At 44.5% G+C, this 17,791-nt stretch overlaps 1 protein-coding gene across 4 annotated transcripts in view; it reads left to right on the top strand.

Moving 5' to 3' along the window:
- The window catches only part of aqr (aquarius intron-binding spliceosomal factor), a 151,428-nt gene that overhangs the window by 97,150 nt on the left and 36,487 nt on the right, over positions 1 to 17,791 (top strand). For all 4 annotated transcript variants that reach the window (XM_060934600.1, XM_060934598.1, XM_060934596.1 and 1 more), the window contains 3 exons: positions 1,516 to 1,725; positions 9,711 to 9,848; positions 17,366 to 17,437. In XM_060934600.1, coding sequence (XP_060790583.1) covers positions 1,516 to 1,725; positions 9,711 to 9,848; positions 17,366 to 17,437 — 420 coding nt within the window. The remainder of the gene's footprint in view (positions 1 to 1,515; positions 1,726 to 9,710; positions 9,849 to 17,365; positions 17,438 to 17,791) is intronic.

The raw sequence follows: 17,791 nt of genomic DNA, 5'->3' as shown, positions 1-17,791 counted from the left end.
TTTTTTCATTTTGCATTTTCTTCAAGCGGCGATTCCGAGAACCAACTAATTGAATTGGTGCAGCCTGATTTTTAAAAAAAAATTCTCTAAATATGCTTTACTTCCTGTTTAAACTGGGCTGCATGCACAAACATGAAAGGTAGACTGCATTTCAGATTTTAAGTTTAGGCCATAAAAAGAATTTTCCCCGACACCCAACTATTTTTGTCTAATGGACTGAAAGCTACTGAATTCGAATCACAGACTTCTGATTTTATTAGGGTTTTTTTTTTTTCCCCTAATAGAACAATTAATGAATTTATGGCCATGTGACCCTAAATTCTCCACTATTTTTTCCTGCTTCACCATGACCCAATTCAAGATACTATGTCATGCTTCACATGGTGGGCTTTCCCCGTTCGCGCAAGGTATTGCGGGATACAGATTTGAAACAGGAGAAGAAAATGGAGGACGTGAATGAAACGTGAAGGACCCACTACAGTAACGGAAAGTGAGAAGAAAGGATGTTATGTTGCGAAGGAAAGGAAATGCAGGACCAAACTAATAAATATCGGTGGTCAGCGAGCACCTCGGTGTGATCAGCTGTTCGTTTAGCGACAGAATGATGGAACTGTCAGTGCACGGTCAAAGGTAAACCTGTAGATGGCAGTAATGCAACACTGGATGCCAGCTGCCGTAAAACCCAAAAGAAGAAGGTAAACCTGCGCATGCGCACACGGACTCCTTCCGTCTGCTTGACTGCACGAAGCGAGCGATTTCATACATGTTATTTGCTCGGGAATCCCCTCAAATTAAATAACTTCCCAGCCACAGAATGGCCTGATTTGGTTTTTTTTTTGAGATATTGCAGAAATAAACATATATCACAATGACCAAATTTCAGAGGGAACTAAATTTCACCGATTTTATGAATTCGAAACGCCGTCTAGCTTGAAAAGAAAATGCCAGATGAGACGAGCTTTCTTTTTCAGTTTGAATTAGCAGCACAGCCCAAAATAGTCACGCCTCACTGGGCAGAAACAAGTCAACAAGCAGTCATATGGAGAGCCTGGTGAAAAATCAGACACACACAAAAAACAGATTTAGAGGGGGAGGGCATGGGACACATGCAGGGATGCAGTTTTGAGAGGATGAGAGCAGCAAATACCGTCTGCTGTTCTCTATCGAACCCAGTAGCGATGCCTGATCAGGTTTCATCCATCTAAATCTAAGAAGTCAGTGTCAGCATGCTTGTGTCCTTTAAACAGAGCTTTTATTTACTTATTTATTTTTGATCCTTTCCTCCTCAGTTTTCACTGAATCTGTATTCTCTTCTCAGTGCTTAGGTCAGATGATGAGAGATATACGTATCTCATATCAGTGATAGTGATGCTAAGCGCTAAACTGTGCTAAAGCTTGCAGCCAGACATGCATGCTACTAATTAAGCTGGGTATCATGTGGTGATTTCTGCTCATCACTGATACAGTGCATGTGAAAGGATGTTAACACACAAACATGCACTCTCTTTCCTGCAGGTTATATCACGTTGGGAGGAATACACAAGCAAGGTCAGGCCCAAACCAGGCCGGGAGGTGAGCGTACAGGACGTGGCTGCACACTTCCCTTTCCATAAGTACTTCTCAAATGCACCCCAGCCTGTCTTTAAGGGACAGAGCTACCAGGAGGACATGGACATAGCAGAAGGCTGCTACCGCCACATCCGCAAGATCTTCACCCAGCTGGAAGTAAGTGTGTGTGTGGGGGGGAGTGCTCACTTGGCTCAATGTGACTGCAAGTGCTGACTCAAAGGCAGCTGGACACAATGCTTGAAAATTTGTCTTTTTTGAAAGATTCGTTACAGAAATAAGAGGAAGTAAAAATAATTGGTTAAATGTTGATTAATCACACAAAATGAATCCAGTAAGAATTTAAAGCAGATACACAGAACCTTTATTTTTAAATACATTTCTGAGTGGATAGTATCTCCATCCTTGACTCTTGTATGCTGCATAATTGGGAATTAAAAATATATATTTTTTTGAGAGTTAAAATCGACCGCAAATTTGGCATTCGAGCTGCCCCGCTGAGCCAGCCAACCCTAAGTGAATGACGTCACTGCGGTAACCGGTTTTAAGACCGAGGCCTTTGACAGCTACAGACCAAAGCCAGACTCGGCAGGCGAGAGTGGTTGCAATGGCCTTTTTCGTTCGGATTTATTGGAGATTCTTCGGATTCCTCAGATAGTAATACATCTGACTGTGCTAGTCCTGAAATTGGAATGTGTGTACATGCTACTGCTATACACGTAAAACCGTATCAGTTCGAACCATCGGAAAGTGAATCCGATAGTAACAGGTCGGCCACGGAGGCCCCCACCTTACGAAATAAAGCCAGAGAACAAAGCCGTCTAAAGAATTGGATGGAATTGAACTGACAGTCTCATGTAACTCTCATTAAAACAGGATAGGCGTTATAACTTGTGCAACATACATGTGTACATGCATGCATTTTCACTGATAAAACGTAAAAGGCTAATTATGTAAATAATCAGATGAACTGAGACAATCACATTCTGAAGCAAATTAAATAATCTTATACCGCTAACTTAAACACAATACAAGTTACAACCCCGATTCCAAAAAAGTTGGGACAAAAAACAAATTGTAAATAAAAACGGAATGCAATAATTTACAAATCTCAAAAACTGATATTGTATTCACAATAGAACATAGACAACATATCAAATGTCGAAAGTGAGACATTTTGAAATTTCATGCCAAATATTGGCTCATTTGAAATTTCATGACAGCAACACATCTCAAAAAAGTTGGGACGGGGCAATAAGAGGCTGGAAAAGTTAAAGGTACAAAAAAGGAACAGCTGGAGGACCAAATTGCAACTCATTAGGTCAATTGGCAATAGGTCATTAACATGACTGGGTATAAAAAGAGCATCTTGGAGTGGCAGCAGGTCTCAGAAGTAAAGATGGGAAGAGGATCACCAATCCCCCTAATTCTGCGCCGACAAATAGTGGAGCAATATCAGAAAGGAGTTCGACAGTGTAAAATTGCAAAGAGTTTGAACATATCATCATCTACAGTGCATAATATCATCAAAAGATTCAGAGAATCTGGAAGAATCTCTGTGCGTAAGGGTCAAGGCTGGAAAACCATACTGGGTGCCCGTGATCTTCGGGCCCTTAGACGGCACTGCATCACATACAGGCATGCTTCTGTATTGGAAATCACAAAATGGGCTCAGGAATATTTCCAGAGAATATTATCTGTGAACACAATTCACCGTGCCATCCGCCGTCGCCAGCTAAAACTCTATAGTTCAAAGAAGAAGCCGTATCTAAACATGATCCAGAAGCGCAGACGTCTTCTCTGGGCCAAGGCTCATTTAAAATGGACTGTGGCAAAGTGGAAAACTGTTCTGTGGTCAGACGAATCAAAATTTGAAGTTCTTTATGGAACTCAGGGATGCCGTGTCATTCGGACTAAAGAGGAGAAGAACGACCCAAGTTGTTATCAGTGCTCAGTTCAGAAGCAAGCGTCTCTGATGGTATGGGGTTGCATTAGTGCGTGTGGCACGGGCAGCTTACACATCTGGAAAGACACCATCAATGCTGAAAGGTATATCCAGGTTCTAGGGCAACATATGCTCCCATCCAGACGACGTCTCTTTCAGGGAAGACCTTGCATTTTCCAACATGACAATGCCAAACCACATACTGCATCAGTTACAGCATCATGGCTGCGTAGAAGAAGGGTCCGGGTACTGAACTGGCCAGCCTGCAGTCCAGATCTTTCACCCATAGAAAACATTTGGCGCATCATAAAACGGAAGATACGACAAAAACGACCTAAGACAGTTGAGCAAGTAGAATCCTACATTAGACAAGAATGGGTTAACATTCCTATCCCTAAACTTGAGCAACTTGTCTCCTCAGTCCCCAGACGTTTACAGACTGTTGTAAAGAGAAAAGGGGATGTCTCACAGTGGGAAACATGGCCTTGTCCCAACTTTTTTGAGATGTGTTGTTGTCATGAAATTTAAAATCACCTAATTTTTCTCTTTAAATGATACATTTTCTCAGTTTAAACATTTGATATGTCATCTATGTTCTATTCTGAATAAAATATGGAATTTTGAAACTTCCACATCATTGCATTCCGTTTTTATTTACAATTTGTACTTTGTCCCAACTTTTTTGGAATCGGGGTTGTACATGTATTAATCTAAATGCAGGTAAACAATGAGTGTTGTTGTGATGTAACCAAATGAGAGTCGGATCTTACCCGTCCGTGTTCTTGCTACTTGAAGGCCAATCTTGTGACCGATTGGTTTGAAATGATCTGACTTTCAGTTCTCGTTCAGTCACTTCTTCCACATAAGGACGAGATATTGCTGCTGAGGCAAGCAAATCCAGCGGAGAAATCTGACAACTGGACCACTCATTCTCCACTTTCTCCATACTGAGTACTCCGCCATTACTGCTCAGCTCACACTCCGGGAGAACTGGTGCAACTGAACTTACTTTCCTTTTCTTGTAGTTTTCTTTTCCTTTAATTGTTGATACTGCACCCTCTTTCAATACGGGCTTATAGCCAACGCTACTCAACAGATCAGAGGTCTCGTACGAGTCTTCAGTAAAATGTGCAGAGCAGAGGAGAGACGCGTCCAAATCTTTGCAGTTTGAACATTCTTGGGCCATGAATGCAACGTACAGGGTTCCCGCGGGGTCTAAAAAAATCTAAAATTCAGAAAGTTACATTTTAGGCCTTAAAATGTCTAAAAAAACACACATATTTTCATCCCAGGTCTAAAATTTTATTTATCCAAGTCTAAAATTCTTACATCCGCTCAGTCCGTTCCTAGAAGTGCCTGCAAAACATTCATAAAAAAATGTGCCGGTTGCGTTGTCTGCCTGCTAAAAAACTTCAATCACCGATGATCGCGGCAAGTATGCAACGGTCCAGTTTGTCCACTACGCCTACCGTAGTTCTACCTTCTAAGTTCCCGCCGAGTTTATGCAGTCTGTGTCAGTCAGAGAAGGTTAGCGGTTGTGTTGGCAGTACGATGAAGAGTGTGGATACTAGCGCGTCGAATAATAGTGAGTAAAGAGGTTCACATACTTTTGCCACTCACAGATATGTAATACTGGATCATTTTCCTCAATAAATAAATGACCAAGTATAACATTTTTGTCTCATTTGTTTAACTGGGTTCTCTTTATCTACTTTTAGGACTTGTGTGAAAATCTGATGTTTTAGGTCATATTTATGCAGAAATATAGAAAATTCTAAAGGGTTCACAAACTTTCAAGCACCGCCGTAAGTATGAAAAACGAGAATGTTGTGCGAGCAATAGGCTGAAGCACACTATCGCTAAAAGGAGTTGTGTTGGGCTGGAACGGTGGGTTAAATAGCCGCTCACATTAGCGCGGAGAGCTTTCACACTGTAGACCAAGGGTGCCCAATTTGGGGCCCGCGGGCCAAGTTTGGCCCATGTTCCGTTTTTTTTTTGGCCCGCCTCATTTTTCCCATCTGTGCCCGCCCGTCAGTGCCAGGTCTGTGCCAGCCGCTGGGAATTTCTGTCCCAACGGCTCCGAAGAGTTGCCTGCAGTTCACTTTCTGACCACAGTTTTATAAGGGGGGACAAGGGGGGCGCTGTTGAGTTGCTGGCTCTTCTGCCTGTCAGCAGGCTCATGACACGAGTGAGGAGCAGAGGTCACAATGGAGCGTTGTGTTAGGCAGTGGCACACGGATAAAAGAAAATTCAAAAATAGTTGGCAAGATTTTTTTTTTTCACGGAAATCGATTCCTCGGCAGTGTGCCTTATCTGTAGACAGAGAGTGGCAGTTTTGAAAGAATACAACATCCGTAGACATTATGAAACAAAACATTTACCTCAGTTTGCGAAATAGAGTGGTGAAATAAGAAAGCAGAAGGCTAGCGAACTGTTAGCCAGTCTCAGTGCCCAACAACGCACGTTACTGCAGCCGTCATCTGCTCAAGAAAATGCAACTAAGGCCAGCTATAAGATCAGTGCAATGATAGTGAAATCTGGGAGATCTTTGTCATGTGGAGAGTTTGTTAAAAGTTGCCTGACTGTGGCTGCAGAGACTGTGTCCCCGAGCCAGACACGGGCCTTTTCGCAAATTAGTTTGGAACACAGTTACCCGCTGCATCGAGGACATGGCTGAGGATCTCAGAGAACAGATCGTTGGTAAAGCATCCAGATTTACGGCCTTTTCTATTGCTTGCGATGAGAGCACCGACATATGTGACTATGCACAACTGATGGCATTTTTGCGCGGAGTCAGTGAGGATTTTGAAGTGACACAGGAGCTGGCTGGCCTTGAGACACTTTCAGGTACAACACGAGGGAAATGTTGTGTTGTGTTCTATATTGCTCAGTTCACATTGTCCAATTCCATGCCTAATACTCAATCTAATTTCACATTCAGTCTAAAGTAAATTCTCTCTGGTTTCATAAGTTGGGCAATCCAGCTGGTTTCAAATGGCTTAAAAGGCACAGTGTTACAAGGGCATGCGTTATTGCTCAATTCACATTTTAGTTAATTTTTAAATAGAATTGTATATTTGGTGGGGCGGCACGGTGGTGTAGTGGTTAGCGCTGTCGCCTCACAGCAAGAAGGTCCTGGGTTCGAGCCCCGTGGCCGGCGAGGGCCTTTCTGTGTGGAGTTTGCATGTTCTCCCCGTGTCTGCGTGGGTTTCCTCCGGGTGCTCCGGTTTCCCCCACAGTCCAAAGACATGCAGGTTAGGTTAACTGGTGACTCTAAATTGACCGTAGGTGTGAATGTGAGTGTGAATGGTTGTCTGTGTCTCTATGTGTCAGCCCTGTGACCTGGCGACTTGTCCAGGGTGTACCCCGCCTTTCGCCCGTAGTCAGCTGGGATAGGCTCCAGCTTGCCTGCGACCCTGTAGAAGGATAAAGCGGCTAGAGATAATGAGATGAGATGTATATTTGGTTATCCTGGACCTTATCCAACTGTTTTCAACTTGTTCAAGCTACCAAAGCACTTTTTGTAATATAGTCTGAAATGTTGCTTTCCTTTCAAATATGTTTCTACCTCTTAAAATAAGCCATGTGGATGTTCTGTCATCTTCTGAAATTAATCAAGGTAGGCCTACTATAAATATACAAAATATGTGTTTAATTGCTTTAAACATTTACATTTGAGTTTAATGATCTTAGCCTATATAAAAATGACACGTTTCAATAAAATGTAAGGTAACATAATGTGGACGTTCGGTTTTTTTGGCCCGCGGTCCACCCACAGAATTAATTTTTGGCCCATTGTAGAGAAGAATTTGGGCACCCTTGCTGTAGACAATCTTAGCGTGCACATTACATGTCGTCAACGTTACCATGACAACATGGAGCGCATGAGTCCAGTCAGCGTATTCAGCTTTCTAACGGTGCTCTTTTTTTTTTTTTTTAAATATATTATTCTCTCCCCAATGGTGTGTCTTTCCTGGCTTTATTATTTAGTATTTATTCATTTTGCATTCATATTTTGCACTGATTTTACACCTCTGTCTCAAATGGCCCCTGTTTGCTCCGCTACTGCTTAAAAACCTGCTGTCTCCCTTGTATACCTCTCGCAAGGTATGACTTGATTTCATTGGTAAATCGCTGCCGCCTTGCGTGAGTTTGCTGTTTAACTGGAAGCAAGTGTGCTACGGGGCTACTACGTATGTTTTAACTATTAGTTTTAAAAGATGTGTATGCATTTTTACTGTTAATATGGTTGAAATGGTTGCTACAGCAAGTGGAGGTCTGCGATGCTGTGGTTTGCAGCATGGGGTTCACATGAGCAATCAAGAAAGTCATCATCTGACAACAGTGCATTATATAATAACGCTGTTTTATTACCAGAACACCACTAACCAAAAGTTTAAATGAGTTCTGTTGCAGTCAGGGGAAAAAACCAAACCCCTACAGACTGCATTTACTGCACAAATGCCCTTTATCACTCTATTGTCTTGTACTTTTGTTGCTATGTTGCCATATGACATAAATAAGCACACAATCAGTTTGTATCCCTGATAATCAGTTTACCAATACAAATGACTTTGTTTTGAGAATTGAACTCGATTGTCTTTTTTTGGGAAGGGCAGGGGTAGGGCAGGTTGTAATGCTTCGTGTTGGTCTAAAAAATTTTTCATAATGGTCTTAAAAAGTCTAAAAAAGGTCTAAAATTTAACTTACTGAATCCTGCAAGAACCCTGAACGTAAATCCACCTTCTGTCATGTTGCTGCACCCGCCAGCAACACATCTACGTGGCATGGCGATAAATTAGCTCAAAATGGAAGATCGGAGTTGCAGTCAGCTCTGTGTTTTAGTATAGCGGAAACGGCGATGAGACCGATAGACTTCCTGCGGTGACGTCACAGATGTCAAGGTCATTCACTCAGACCGCTACCTATATGAATCATTTTAATCGTAAAAATTATGATATTAGATTTATTGTTAACGCTTAAAACGATTCCTGTGCCATTCTTGAGGTCTCAAGGCATTTATAAACAAAAAGTGAGGCCATGGATCTGCGTATCTCCTTTAAGGATATTATTATTTTAGGGCATTTTGCTTTAACATGCCTTCCATCACTCCTTCAGTGTGATGGACGTCTTTAGTGTAATAACCACTGATATGTTGCCCAGATTTCTCGGCTCCTGACGAATGGTTTGCTGAACCCCATCCCTTTTTTATCTGTTGTTCTTTTGTAATCCCAGCCATCATAGACAGGCCTTATTTTATACAGAGATAACAATAGCATTTCCTTCATATAGGAGCACTGGTCTCAAAAAGCAATAACTGATTTATTACTTTGAAGCAATATCTCTGCCTCTGCATGTGTTCATTTCCCAGAGCACTAGACTAACATGCTTTCTTTGTCAGGAGCTTGCTACCCCCCCCCCCCCCCCCTTCCTTCTTCTTCTAGGCGTGCCTTTCTATCACAGCAGAATAAGAGAGATCGTTACACTCGCTCTCTTTGATAAGGCATCTGCTGACAACGAGACATGGCTGTCATAGATGTCTGGCTCTTGTATTAAAAAACATGCTGCAGCAGGGCTGGTCCGGCGCTCATCTCATTTTGTTTCTCATATTCCAGCCTCAGTTCGGATGCTGTTTGTCCTCTAGTAATGGACCAGGGTTAAAAAAAATATCCTAGTTAATATTACATGATTTTATCAGTTTAATATTAAACTTAAAATAGTAACACATCGGGGGCGTTGTGGCTCAGGTGGCTAAGGCGCCATACCATAAATCCGGGGACCCGGGTTCGATTCCGACCCGAGGTCATTTCCCGATCCCTCCCCGTCTCTCTCTCCCACTCATTTCCTGTCCTGTCTCTGCGCTGTCCTATCCAATGAAGGTGAAAAAAAGCCCAAAAAATATCTTAAAAAAAAATAGTAACACATCAAACGTTTATGACCCACTGCTTGCATAGCGTCCAGCAAGAGCTCATGGCTTTGCTCTTCTCGTTGTATCTGTGATGGCAGCTCGGCATTACTAATCATACAAATCTGCTGCAAACCAAAATTCTTTGGAACACAATTAAATGTCCGTGTTAACCACTTATCTATGGTCGATGGCAGAAGTTTGAGGAGATAATGAGATCTCGGACTGATTTCGTGATCTAGTTTTAGATTTCTTTTCCTTTAGTACTGACTTCATTGTGGGTTTCTTGTTCAGGAGTTCAGGGCCTTCGAGCTGCTGCGCAGTGGACTGGACAGATCGAAATACCTGCTGGTGAAAGAGGCTAAAATCATTGCCATGACCTGCACACACGCTGCTCTCAAACGCCATGACCTCGTGGAGCTCGGCTTCAAGGTAAATCTTCAAATCGAATGAAAACGCAGGTATCCGGTTACACTTGGATGATTATCAAATTACACATCGATTAAAGATCTCCCTCACCATGTCGACTTCAGACATATTAATCTTGTATTGAGATCGATGTATGTTTTCTGGGGTAAAGGATGTTTTCATGTTAAAGCAGTTTCTGCATAATTTGTGGAAAATTCACCACATTTTCAAGTGGGATTGAAGCCTTTATATATAATGCTCAGATCTCCAAGAAAAGTGAAAACTATCTCTTTTTTTTTTCCCCCCATCCTTGATCACAGGTTTGTTCATTCTATTCAGTGGGTATTATTTATTTATTTTAATTTATTTAAAAAAAAAGTTTTCTCTCCTTTTTTTATTTTAATCTTTTTTCTTTTTTCTGTGTTTGAGTGTTTTTGTCCGCCGGTTGTGGTGTAGCTCTGGACCCAGTTTTGGGCGTCGGTTCCCTCCAGGCCGTGGTTCGCTGTGGGTGATGTCTGTGCTCCCAGCTATGGACTGCAGTGAGCTCGTTGCTCATTTTAACATCGTGGTTGTCCAGTGTTGTGTGCTTTAATGCTTGGCGTGATGTTCTGAGCGATGTTGCTCGGTGGCGTCGCAGCAGCTGTGCAGGCGGTTTGGGATACACCAGTGCTCTTCATGGCGGTGCTTCTGTGCTCGCTTTGTGGATCCATGGCATGGTGTTCGAGCAATGTTGCTGGCGGCATTACGGCGGCTGTGCTGGAGATGTGGGACTTGTTTTCGTGCGCCTTTTGGTGGGACTGTGGCCGCTACACCACTGGAATGATATCCTGACCTCTATTTGGTGGACTTTTTTTTTCTTTTTTTTCTTTTCTGCTTATTATTGTAAAGCGATCTTGGGTTTTGAGAAAGGCGCTATATAAATTAAACATATTATAATAATTTTCATCTTTAAAAAAAAAAAGGCAAGTATATACCGTTGTTCTGTAACCATGGCAAAAAACATGGATGATAAATAATACACAGATAGATATAAAAAAGACAGGGAAGTAAATTCTGAAGTGTCAAACGTTCCTGGGGTAAGAAAGTCCATCTTTCTTACCCCAGGTAAGAACATCAACACTTGAAACTAACAATTTTTTCCAGTGCCAGATAATATGCAAGATCTCAAATCCACTTAAGTTTAGAAGGGAATTTGTGTTTTCCATACAGGGGCTTAGCCAGGATTGGGAAGGTTGGGGGTGTTTTTCTGAAAATAGGGAGTGTAACTGACCAGTGGGTCAAATTTTGAAAATTTCATCTTTTTTTGGTGCAATCTGGTGACTTCTGGAGCTGCAACTGAGCCTTAAAAAGAAATGAAAGAAGGCATTAATTTTAAGTGTGAATTATATTTTATTAGGCATTTAACACAAATTTTATTTACTAAATTAATGTTATAACAAAGTTTAAATTTAGTTTCTTATTCATAAACCAGAACTTTACAAATCACTGTAATTATCAATAAAATCTTCTACAAATTCCTGCAATAAAAGCAGAAACCTTAAATTATAATTTCTAGTGCACTTAAGACAAAAAACAAAATACAAATTGCTGCAATCAAGTCCTATTACACAGAATGCATCTTTATACAACAAAGATGATAAATGAGATTCAGACAACTCTGAAGATTAATATTATGAAATATATATACAACTGAAAATAATAGTTCTATTTCCTTCACTCCAGACCGCCAGGGCGGTGCTAAAAGCACGAGTGGAAGGATCTTTGCATCCACGCGTTTCGAGAGTCGCATACAAAAGTTGTCATCTCATGACGTATGACGTGCCTGCCTATATAAGGCAACATCCCACATCATTTGGCCTCTTCTCTTCTTTTTTCTCGCGTTGGAATCCTGCCAGGTGTTGAGCCCCGTGATTCGGGCAGTGATGTTACCTCTGGGCGATCTGGGGAGTCTGCCTCAGTGGTGGGTTCGGTGGAGGCCACACTGAAGGCTTTGCTTGCATGTTTGCAGTTGGACACCCCAGCGCCTCCTATCGGATCTGAGAACATGTTCCTGCACCGTGTTCAGCGTGCCTCTCTGGTAATTCCACAGTGTCGTGACTTTACTTCTACGAAACCTGCCCATCCAGACCAGATGTCTCGCATGCTTGCGGCGATGCAGGACCCCGGTGCTGTTGGCTTGGGTAGCATGCCAGTAGTCGAATCAAGCATTGCTTTGCTCATTGTGTCTCCTGATGAAGCACTTCGGGAGCAGGTGCATTGCCCTAACGCTGAGTGCTGCCACACAGACGAGCTACTTTCTCGTGCTTACAACTCTACTGCCTTTCTTGGCAGGGTGTCTAACTCGCTGGCACACATGCTTGTTATGCTGCACTCGACACTCAACACATCATCGGCAGACCCACTGGCAGCTGAGGTACTGGAACTTGCACTGCAGGCTATGGGTGTCATTGCCAACCAGTGTGGCACTACCTTGGGCACCTTGCTGCAAGCCCGTCGGCAAGTGTGGCTGGCTCAGTCGCCTCTGCCAGAAGTATGCAGGAACAACCTGAGGCACCTCCCACTGGCACCTGGACAGGTCTTTGGGCCAGCAGCACAAGAGGCTCTTGACAGATGTGTGTCTGTTACAGAGTCTCGCTCCCGTCATGTGGGCGTAGCACCCACCTTCAGAGCTCCACCAAACCCTTCTGCCTCACGCTTTAGGCATGTGGCCCCTAGAGCTGCACAAAGGTCTCCCCATCGACCCCAGCAGCAGGCCCCCAATCCCCCATCTCCCTTGGCCAGGCAGGGTGGCACTCAGCCACACGTGAGTTTTCGCCCTTTTCCACAGACGGGTCCTCCCCGCCGTCGTCGCCCCCCCATCCCTTCCGAAAAACGTAGACAGGACCACTGACAGGTCAGGGCCAGTGGCAGGAGTTTTTACAGGCAGCCAGCTAGCGCGTTGGCACGAAATAACAACCAACCAATGGCTACTCACCACCCTTTCAGAAGGGTACCGCCTGCAATTCCGCCGCCGGCCACCAATGCATTCGGGTGATCTCGAGGATGCCTATTTTCACATACCCATTGCCTGTGGACCACAGGCACTTCCTTCGTTTTTCGTTCATGGGGAAGATTTTTCAGTTCAGAGTTCTCCCCTTTGGACTTTCTCTGGCGCCAAGGGTGTTCTTGAAATGCGTCCAAGTAGCACTAGAACCCCTTCAGAAGGAGGGTATAAGAGTGCTCCCTTACTTGGACGACTGGCTTCTTTGTGCGGCATTGCCCGAACAGGCCAGGGAACATGCTCACCGGTTGCTACTACACATTACGGCTCTGGGGTTCAGGGTGAACCAGAGGAAGTGCAAACTGGTCCCAGTGCAGGCAACGCGTTTCATTGGCCTTGCCCTGGATTCGAACGCTATGCTGGCCAGTGCCACGCCAGACAGAATAAGTTCAGTTCTCACTGGCGTGAACCACCTTCGTGTCGGGGGAACTCAGCGTTACGTTTCTCTCCTTCGGCTGTTGGGGAAACTCACAGCGGCCTCAGTAGTCATTCCTCTGGGTCTTCTGTGGCTAAGGGCTTTTCAGAGATGGCTTCTTCAACTGCGTCTGTGTCCAGTGCGAGACAGGCACATGAGGGTGAGAATAACATGCCGTTGCATGCTCACGCTAAGACCTTGGTCCCAGGCACACTTTCTCACTCGTGGAGTTCCACTTGGTCCCCCACCGGGACGGTGGGAGGTTATCCGGACAGATGCTTCCCTCATGGGTTGGGGTGGAGTCTGGCGTCGGCAAGGTGTGAACAGCGCCTGGCCTGCTCCGTGGTGCACGTCCCACATCAACACACTGGAGTTGATGGCAGTGTTTCTGATGTTGCGCCACTTTCAGGAAGTGCTGCGGGGCAAACATGTATTGGTACGTACAGACAATGTGGCAACTGTTTTCTATATCAATCATTAGGGGGGCACAAGGTCTGTAGCTGCGCTTCAGGTGGCTCACAGTCTCCTAGTATGGGCTCAGGTCAACCTCCTTTCCATAAGGGCATCTTATCTACCTGGACGCCTAAACAGTGTGGCAGATGCTCTGTCACGCGGCAAGGTGTCTCAAGGGGATTGGAAACTGCATCCAGACACGGTGGAACAGATCTGGAAAACCTATGGGAGAGCAACTGTGGACCTGTTTGCGAGCAGTTAGACAACTCATTGTCCGACATGGTTTTCCCTGGGAGAAGAAACGGCAGCGTTGGGCCAGGATGCTCTGGCCCACGACTGGCCGAGGGCCATCCTTTATGCCTTTCCCCCCTCTACCACTGTTGTGGAGGACTCTCTGCCGTGTGCACGATCACGGTCACCATGTGCTATTGATAGCTCCTCATTAGCCATCCAGGCCATGGTTCCAGCTCCTGCTGTCACTACTAGTGGGACCCCCTTGTCAGCTGCCCAGCAGGCCTGACTTGCTGACGCAGATGGAGGGCAGGATTCAACACCCATGTTCTGAACGCCTGAAGCTCTGGGTGTGGCCCTTGGGGCCCCGGGGCTACTACTGGAGTGTTCAGAAGGGACCAGGAACACTGTGGTGAACGCACGTGCAGAATCTACCCGACGCTTGTATGCAGGCAAGTGGAAGGTGTTCTGTGATTGGTGTGCGGAACGCAACATCGACCCCCAAGCTGCTCTGTTCCACAGACTTTAGATTTCCTGCAGCACCTTTTAGAGCTTGGCAGGGCTGCATCTACACTTAAGGTGTATGTTGCAGCACTAACAGCCCACCGTTCAGAGGTTGGAGGTGTTTCACTTGGGTCTCACTAGCTGGTGGTAGCCTTTTTGAGAGGGGCGTTTCGTCTTAATCCTCCTCATTTTGTGCGGAGTCTGTCATGGGATCTAAACACTGTGCTCGAATCCCTTTGCTTGCCTCCTTATGAGCCCCTGGCAGCAGCTGACATTAAGTGGCTATCTGTTAAAACAGCTTTTCTCCTTGCCATCACAACAGCCCGGCGTGTGAGTGAGCTACATGCCCTCTCAGTGAGTACTGTTTGTCTTTGTTGGGGGCCCCATGTTTGACAGTGTTTCATTGTGGCCTAACCCAGCTTTCCTCCCAAAAGTCTTATCTCCCCAGTTTAGCAACCGGCCGATTTTGCTGACTGCTATACCGGCGGACAGGACGGACTTGCGTGCTGAGTTGTGCCCTGTCAGGGCTCTGAGGTTTTATTTTGATAGGACGGCAGCCTTTTGTACGACAGACCAATTGAGGAAGGCCTCTGTCCAAGCAGCGGCTCTCCCGTTGGGTTGTGGAGGCAATCACCCATGCCTATGAATCTATGGGACGTACTGTGCCCTCTCCTGTCTGCTGCCATTCGACGCGTGCTCAGGCAACATCGTTGGCAGCTCTCCGGGGTGTACCACTCTCTGACATTTGTGCTGCTGCAACTTGGTCCAATACATGTACATTTGCCCGGTACTACAGGCTAAATGTTGCGTCCATGCCATTGCTGTGTGCAGCTGTTCTTCCAGAAGGTGGTGATGCTCTTCTGAATTCCTCGTGACTGGGTTGGTATTCGTCTTCCACTTGTGCTTTCAGCACCACCCTGGCGGTCTGGAGTGAAGGAAATAGAATGCTGGTTACGAATGTAACTGTGGTTCTATGACTAAGTGGAAGACCGCCAGGGTCTTTGGTCACTCGGATTGCGCGAGAATGATCTTGAGGCCAAATGACCTGCGATGTTGCCTTATATAGGCAGGCACGTCATACGTCATGAGATGGCAACTTTTGTGTGCGACTCTCGAAACGTGCAGATGCAAAGATCCTTCCACTAGTGCTTTTAGCACCGCCTTGGCGGTCTTCCACTTAGTCATAGAACCACGGTTACATTCGTAACTAGCGGTACCTTTAACAAGTTTTGATTTTTCAAAATGTACATAATGCAAATGTTACATCACAAAATGTTAGGAATCATTTTGATTCTTTTAAAAAGTGCAATAAACGGGAGTTAAAAATAAGTGAAATTAAGTTACAAATGAAAGGAAATTTTCCTGTACTTACTTGAAATGTAAATACTGTAAACGATACAAAAAAAATTCAGTAATAATGATAGTTTATGAAAGTACTCTTTAAGATAATGTAAATCCTGGCGAAAGAGAAACCAATCGAAACCAAAAGAGTGAAAGTGATTATCATGCCGTTACCATGGGAACAGTCTTTTTTATGAATGCGGAAGTGGGCTCTCAGTGCACGGAGTCTGGTGTGACTGAGGAAGGTGACAAGTTTTATGTTTTATCTAATTTAGGTCATGCTTGTATGATAAACTCGCAAAGATATTTATTTAAATACATGACCTACTCATTCTAAACCTGCCGAACTTCACCGGCGAAGCTCTCAAAACTCGTAGTGTTTTGCTTCTATTCAAGCCTCTTTTGGAAGTCTGACCAATAAGAACGCTACATTTTTGGCGGTAAATTTGTTTTTCTTGATTTAACTTCCATATATTGGAAAGCACGTGCACTGGGCACGCCCATGGGAAACCGCTGACCGTCGATGAAAATGTCCACAGAAATGCACAAAATTACTTCACAAAACAACAATTTTGGTTAGCACAGGTTAGTATAAAATTTATAGGCCCTGTTTGGGGATTTCCGGCCGTGTAAAAACACGGCTGCACGGCTCGCTAGCTAAGCCTATGTTTCCATATCATGGCTTTAGAATAGAATGCCTTTATTGTCACTATACACATGTACAATGAGATTAAAGCATCTCCAATAACAGTGCAAACAGTGTGTAGAGAGAGAGGAAAAAAAATAAAAGGGGGGGGGGGTGTAAGGGGGGTAAGGTGCACAGTCCTGAGGTGTATGTGTTGTGTTACACATTATGGAGTGAGGTATTGCACATTATAAAGTATTGCACAGAGAGAGTCACATTATAAAATAAAATATTACACATTATGAAGTACTGGGGCGGCACGGTGGTGTAGTGGTTAGCGCTGTCGCCTCACAGCAAGAAGGTCCGGGTTCGAGCCCCGTGGCCGGCGAGGGCCTTTCTGTGTGGAGTTTGCATGTTCTCCCCGTGTCCGCGTGGGTTTCCTCCGGGTGCTCCGGTTTCCCCCACAGTCCAAAGACATGCAGGTTAGGTTAACTGGTGACTCTAAATTGACCGTAGGTGTGAGTGTGAGTGGTTGTCTGTGTCTATGTGTCAGCCCTGTGATGACCTGGCGACTTGTCCAGGGTGTACCCCGCCTTTCGCCCATAGTCAGCTGGGATAGGCTCCAGCTTGCCTGCGACCCTGTAGAACAGGATAAAGCGGCTAGAGATAATGAGATGAGATGTGATGAGATTATGAAGTATTGCAAGGTAAGGTAAGGTGCACAGACTTAAGGTGTATGTGCTGTGTGTAAGGTGCACAGTCCTGAGGTGAATGTGTTACGTTTCACATTATGGAGTGAGGTATTGCACATTATAAAAGTATTGCACAGAGAGAGTCACCTTATAAAGCACTGCACATTATAAATTATTGCACGAAGAGAAGAATAGGAGAATTGGTTATACAAAGTTTGATGATCTCTTCCTTTGTTCCAGTATGACAATATCTTGATGGAAGAAGCAGCTCAGATCCTGGAGATTGAAACTTTCATTCCACTCCTGCTGCAGGTATAACCTTCTCTCATATTCAGCCTTCAACTATTCTCACTTCACAGCCAGACAGGGAGGCAGAATCCTTTGTTAGCTATAACTCAACATGTTTTTTGTTCCAGCTCTTGCATGGTCCTGCTAACTTCCCTCTTGATTACTGCTTTCTGCTGATTATCCCTGTGTTGCCTCTCGATCGTTGATTTTTGGATAATGCTTGACCTCTGAGTTTCACTCTTAATTAAGAGCTGCTGCACTGCCACATCCTTTATTCCTGCTGTAATCCCTATAAGAACAGACCTCTGTACGCCATTCTTGCGTGTGCCATAAAGGGTTCAGTCGGTTTATTTTAAGGTTACTACATCAGCCCACAGT

Source organism: Neoarius graeffei, chromosome 11 (genome assembly GCF_027579695.1).
Source record: "Neoarius graeffei isolate fNeoGra1 chromosome 11, fNeoGra1.pri, whole genome shotgun sequence".
Classification (NCBI taxonomy): domain Eukaryota; kingdom Metazoa; phylum Chordata; class Actinopteri; order Siluriformes; family Ariidae; genus Neoarius; species Neoarius graeffei.
Note: the sequence above shows the minus strand (reverse complement) of the source record. Positions and strands in the feature narration are given on the sequence as shown.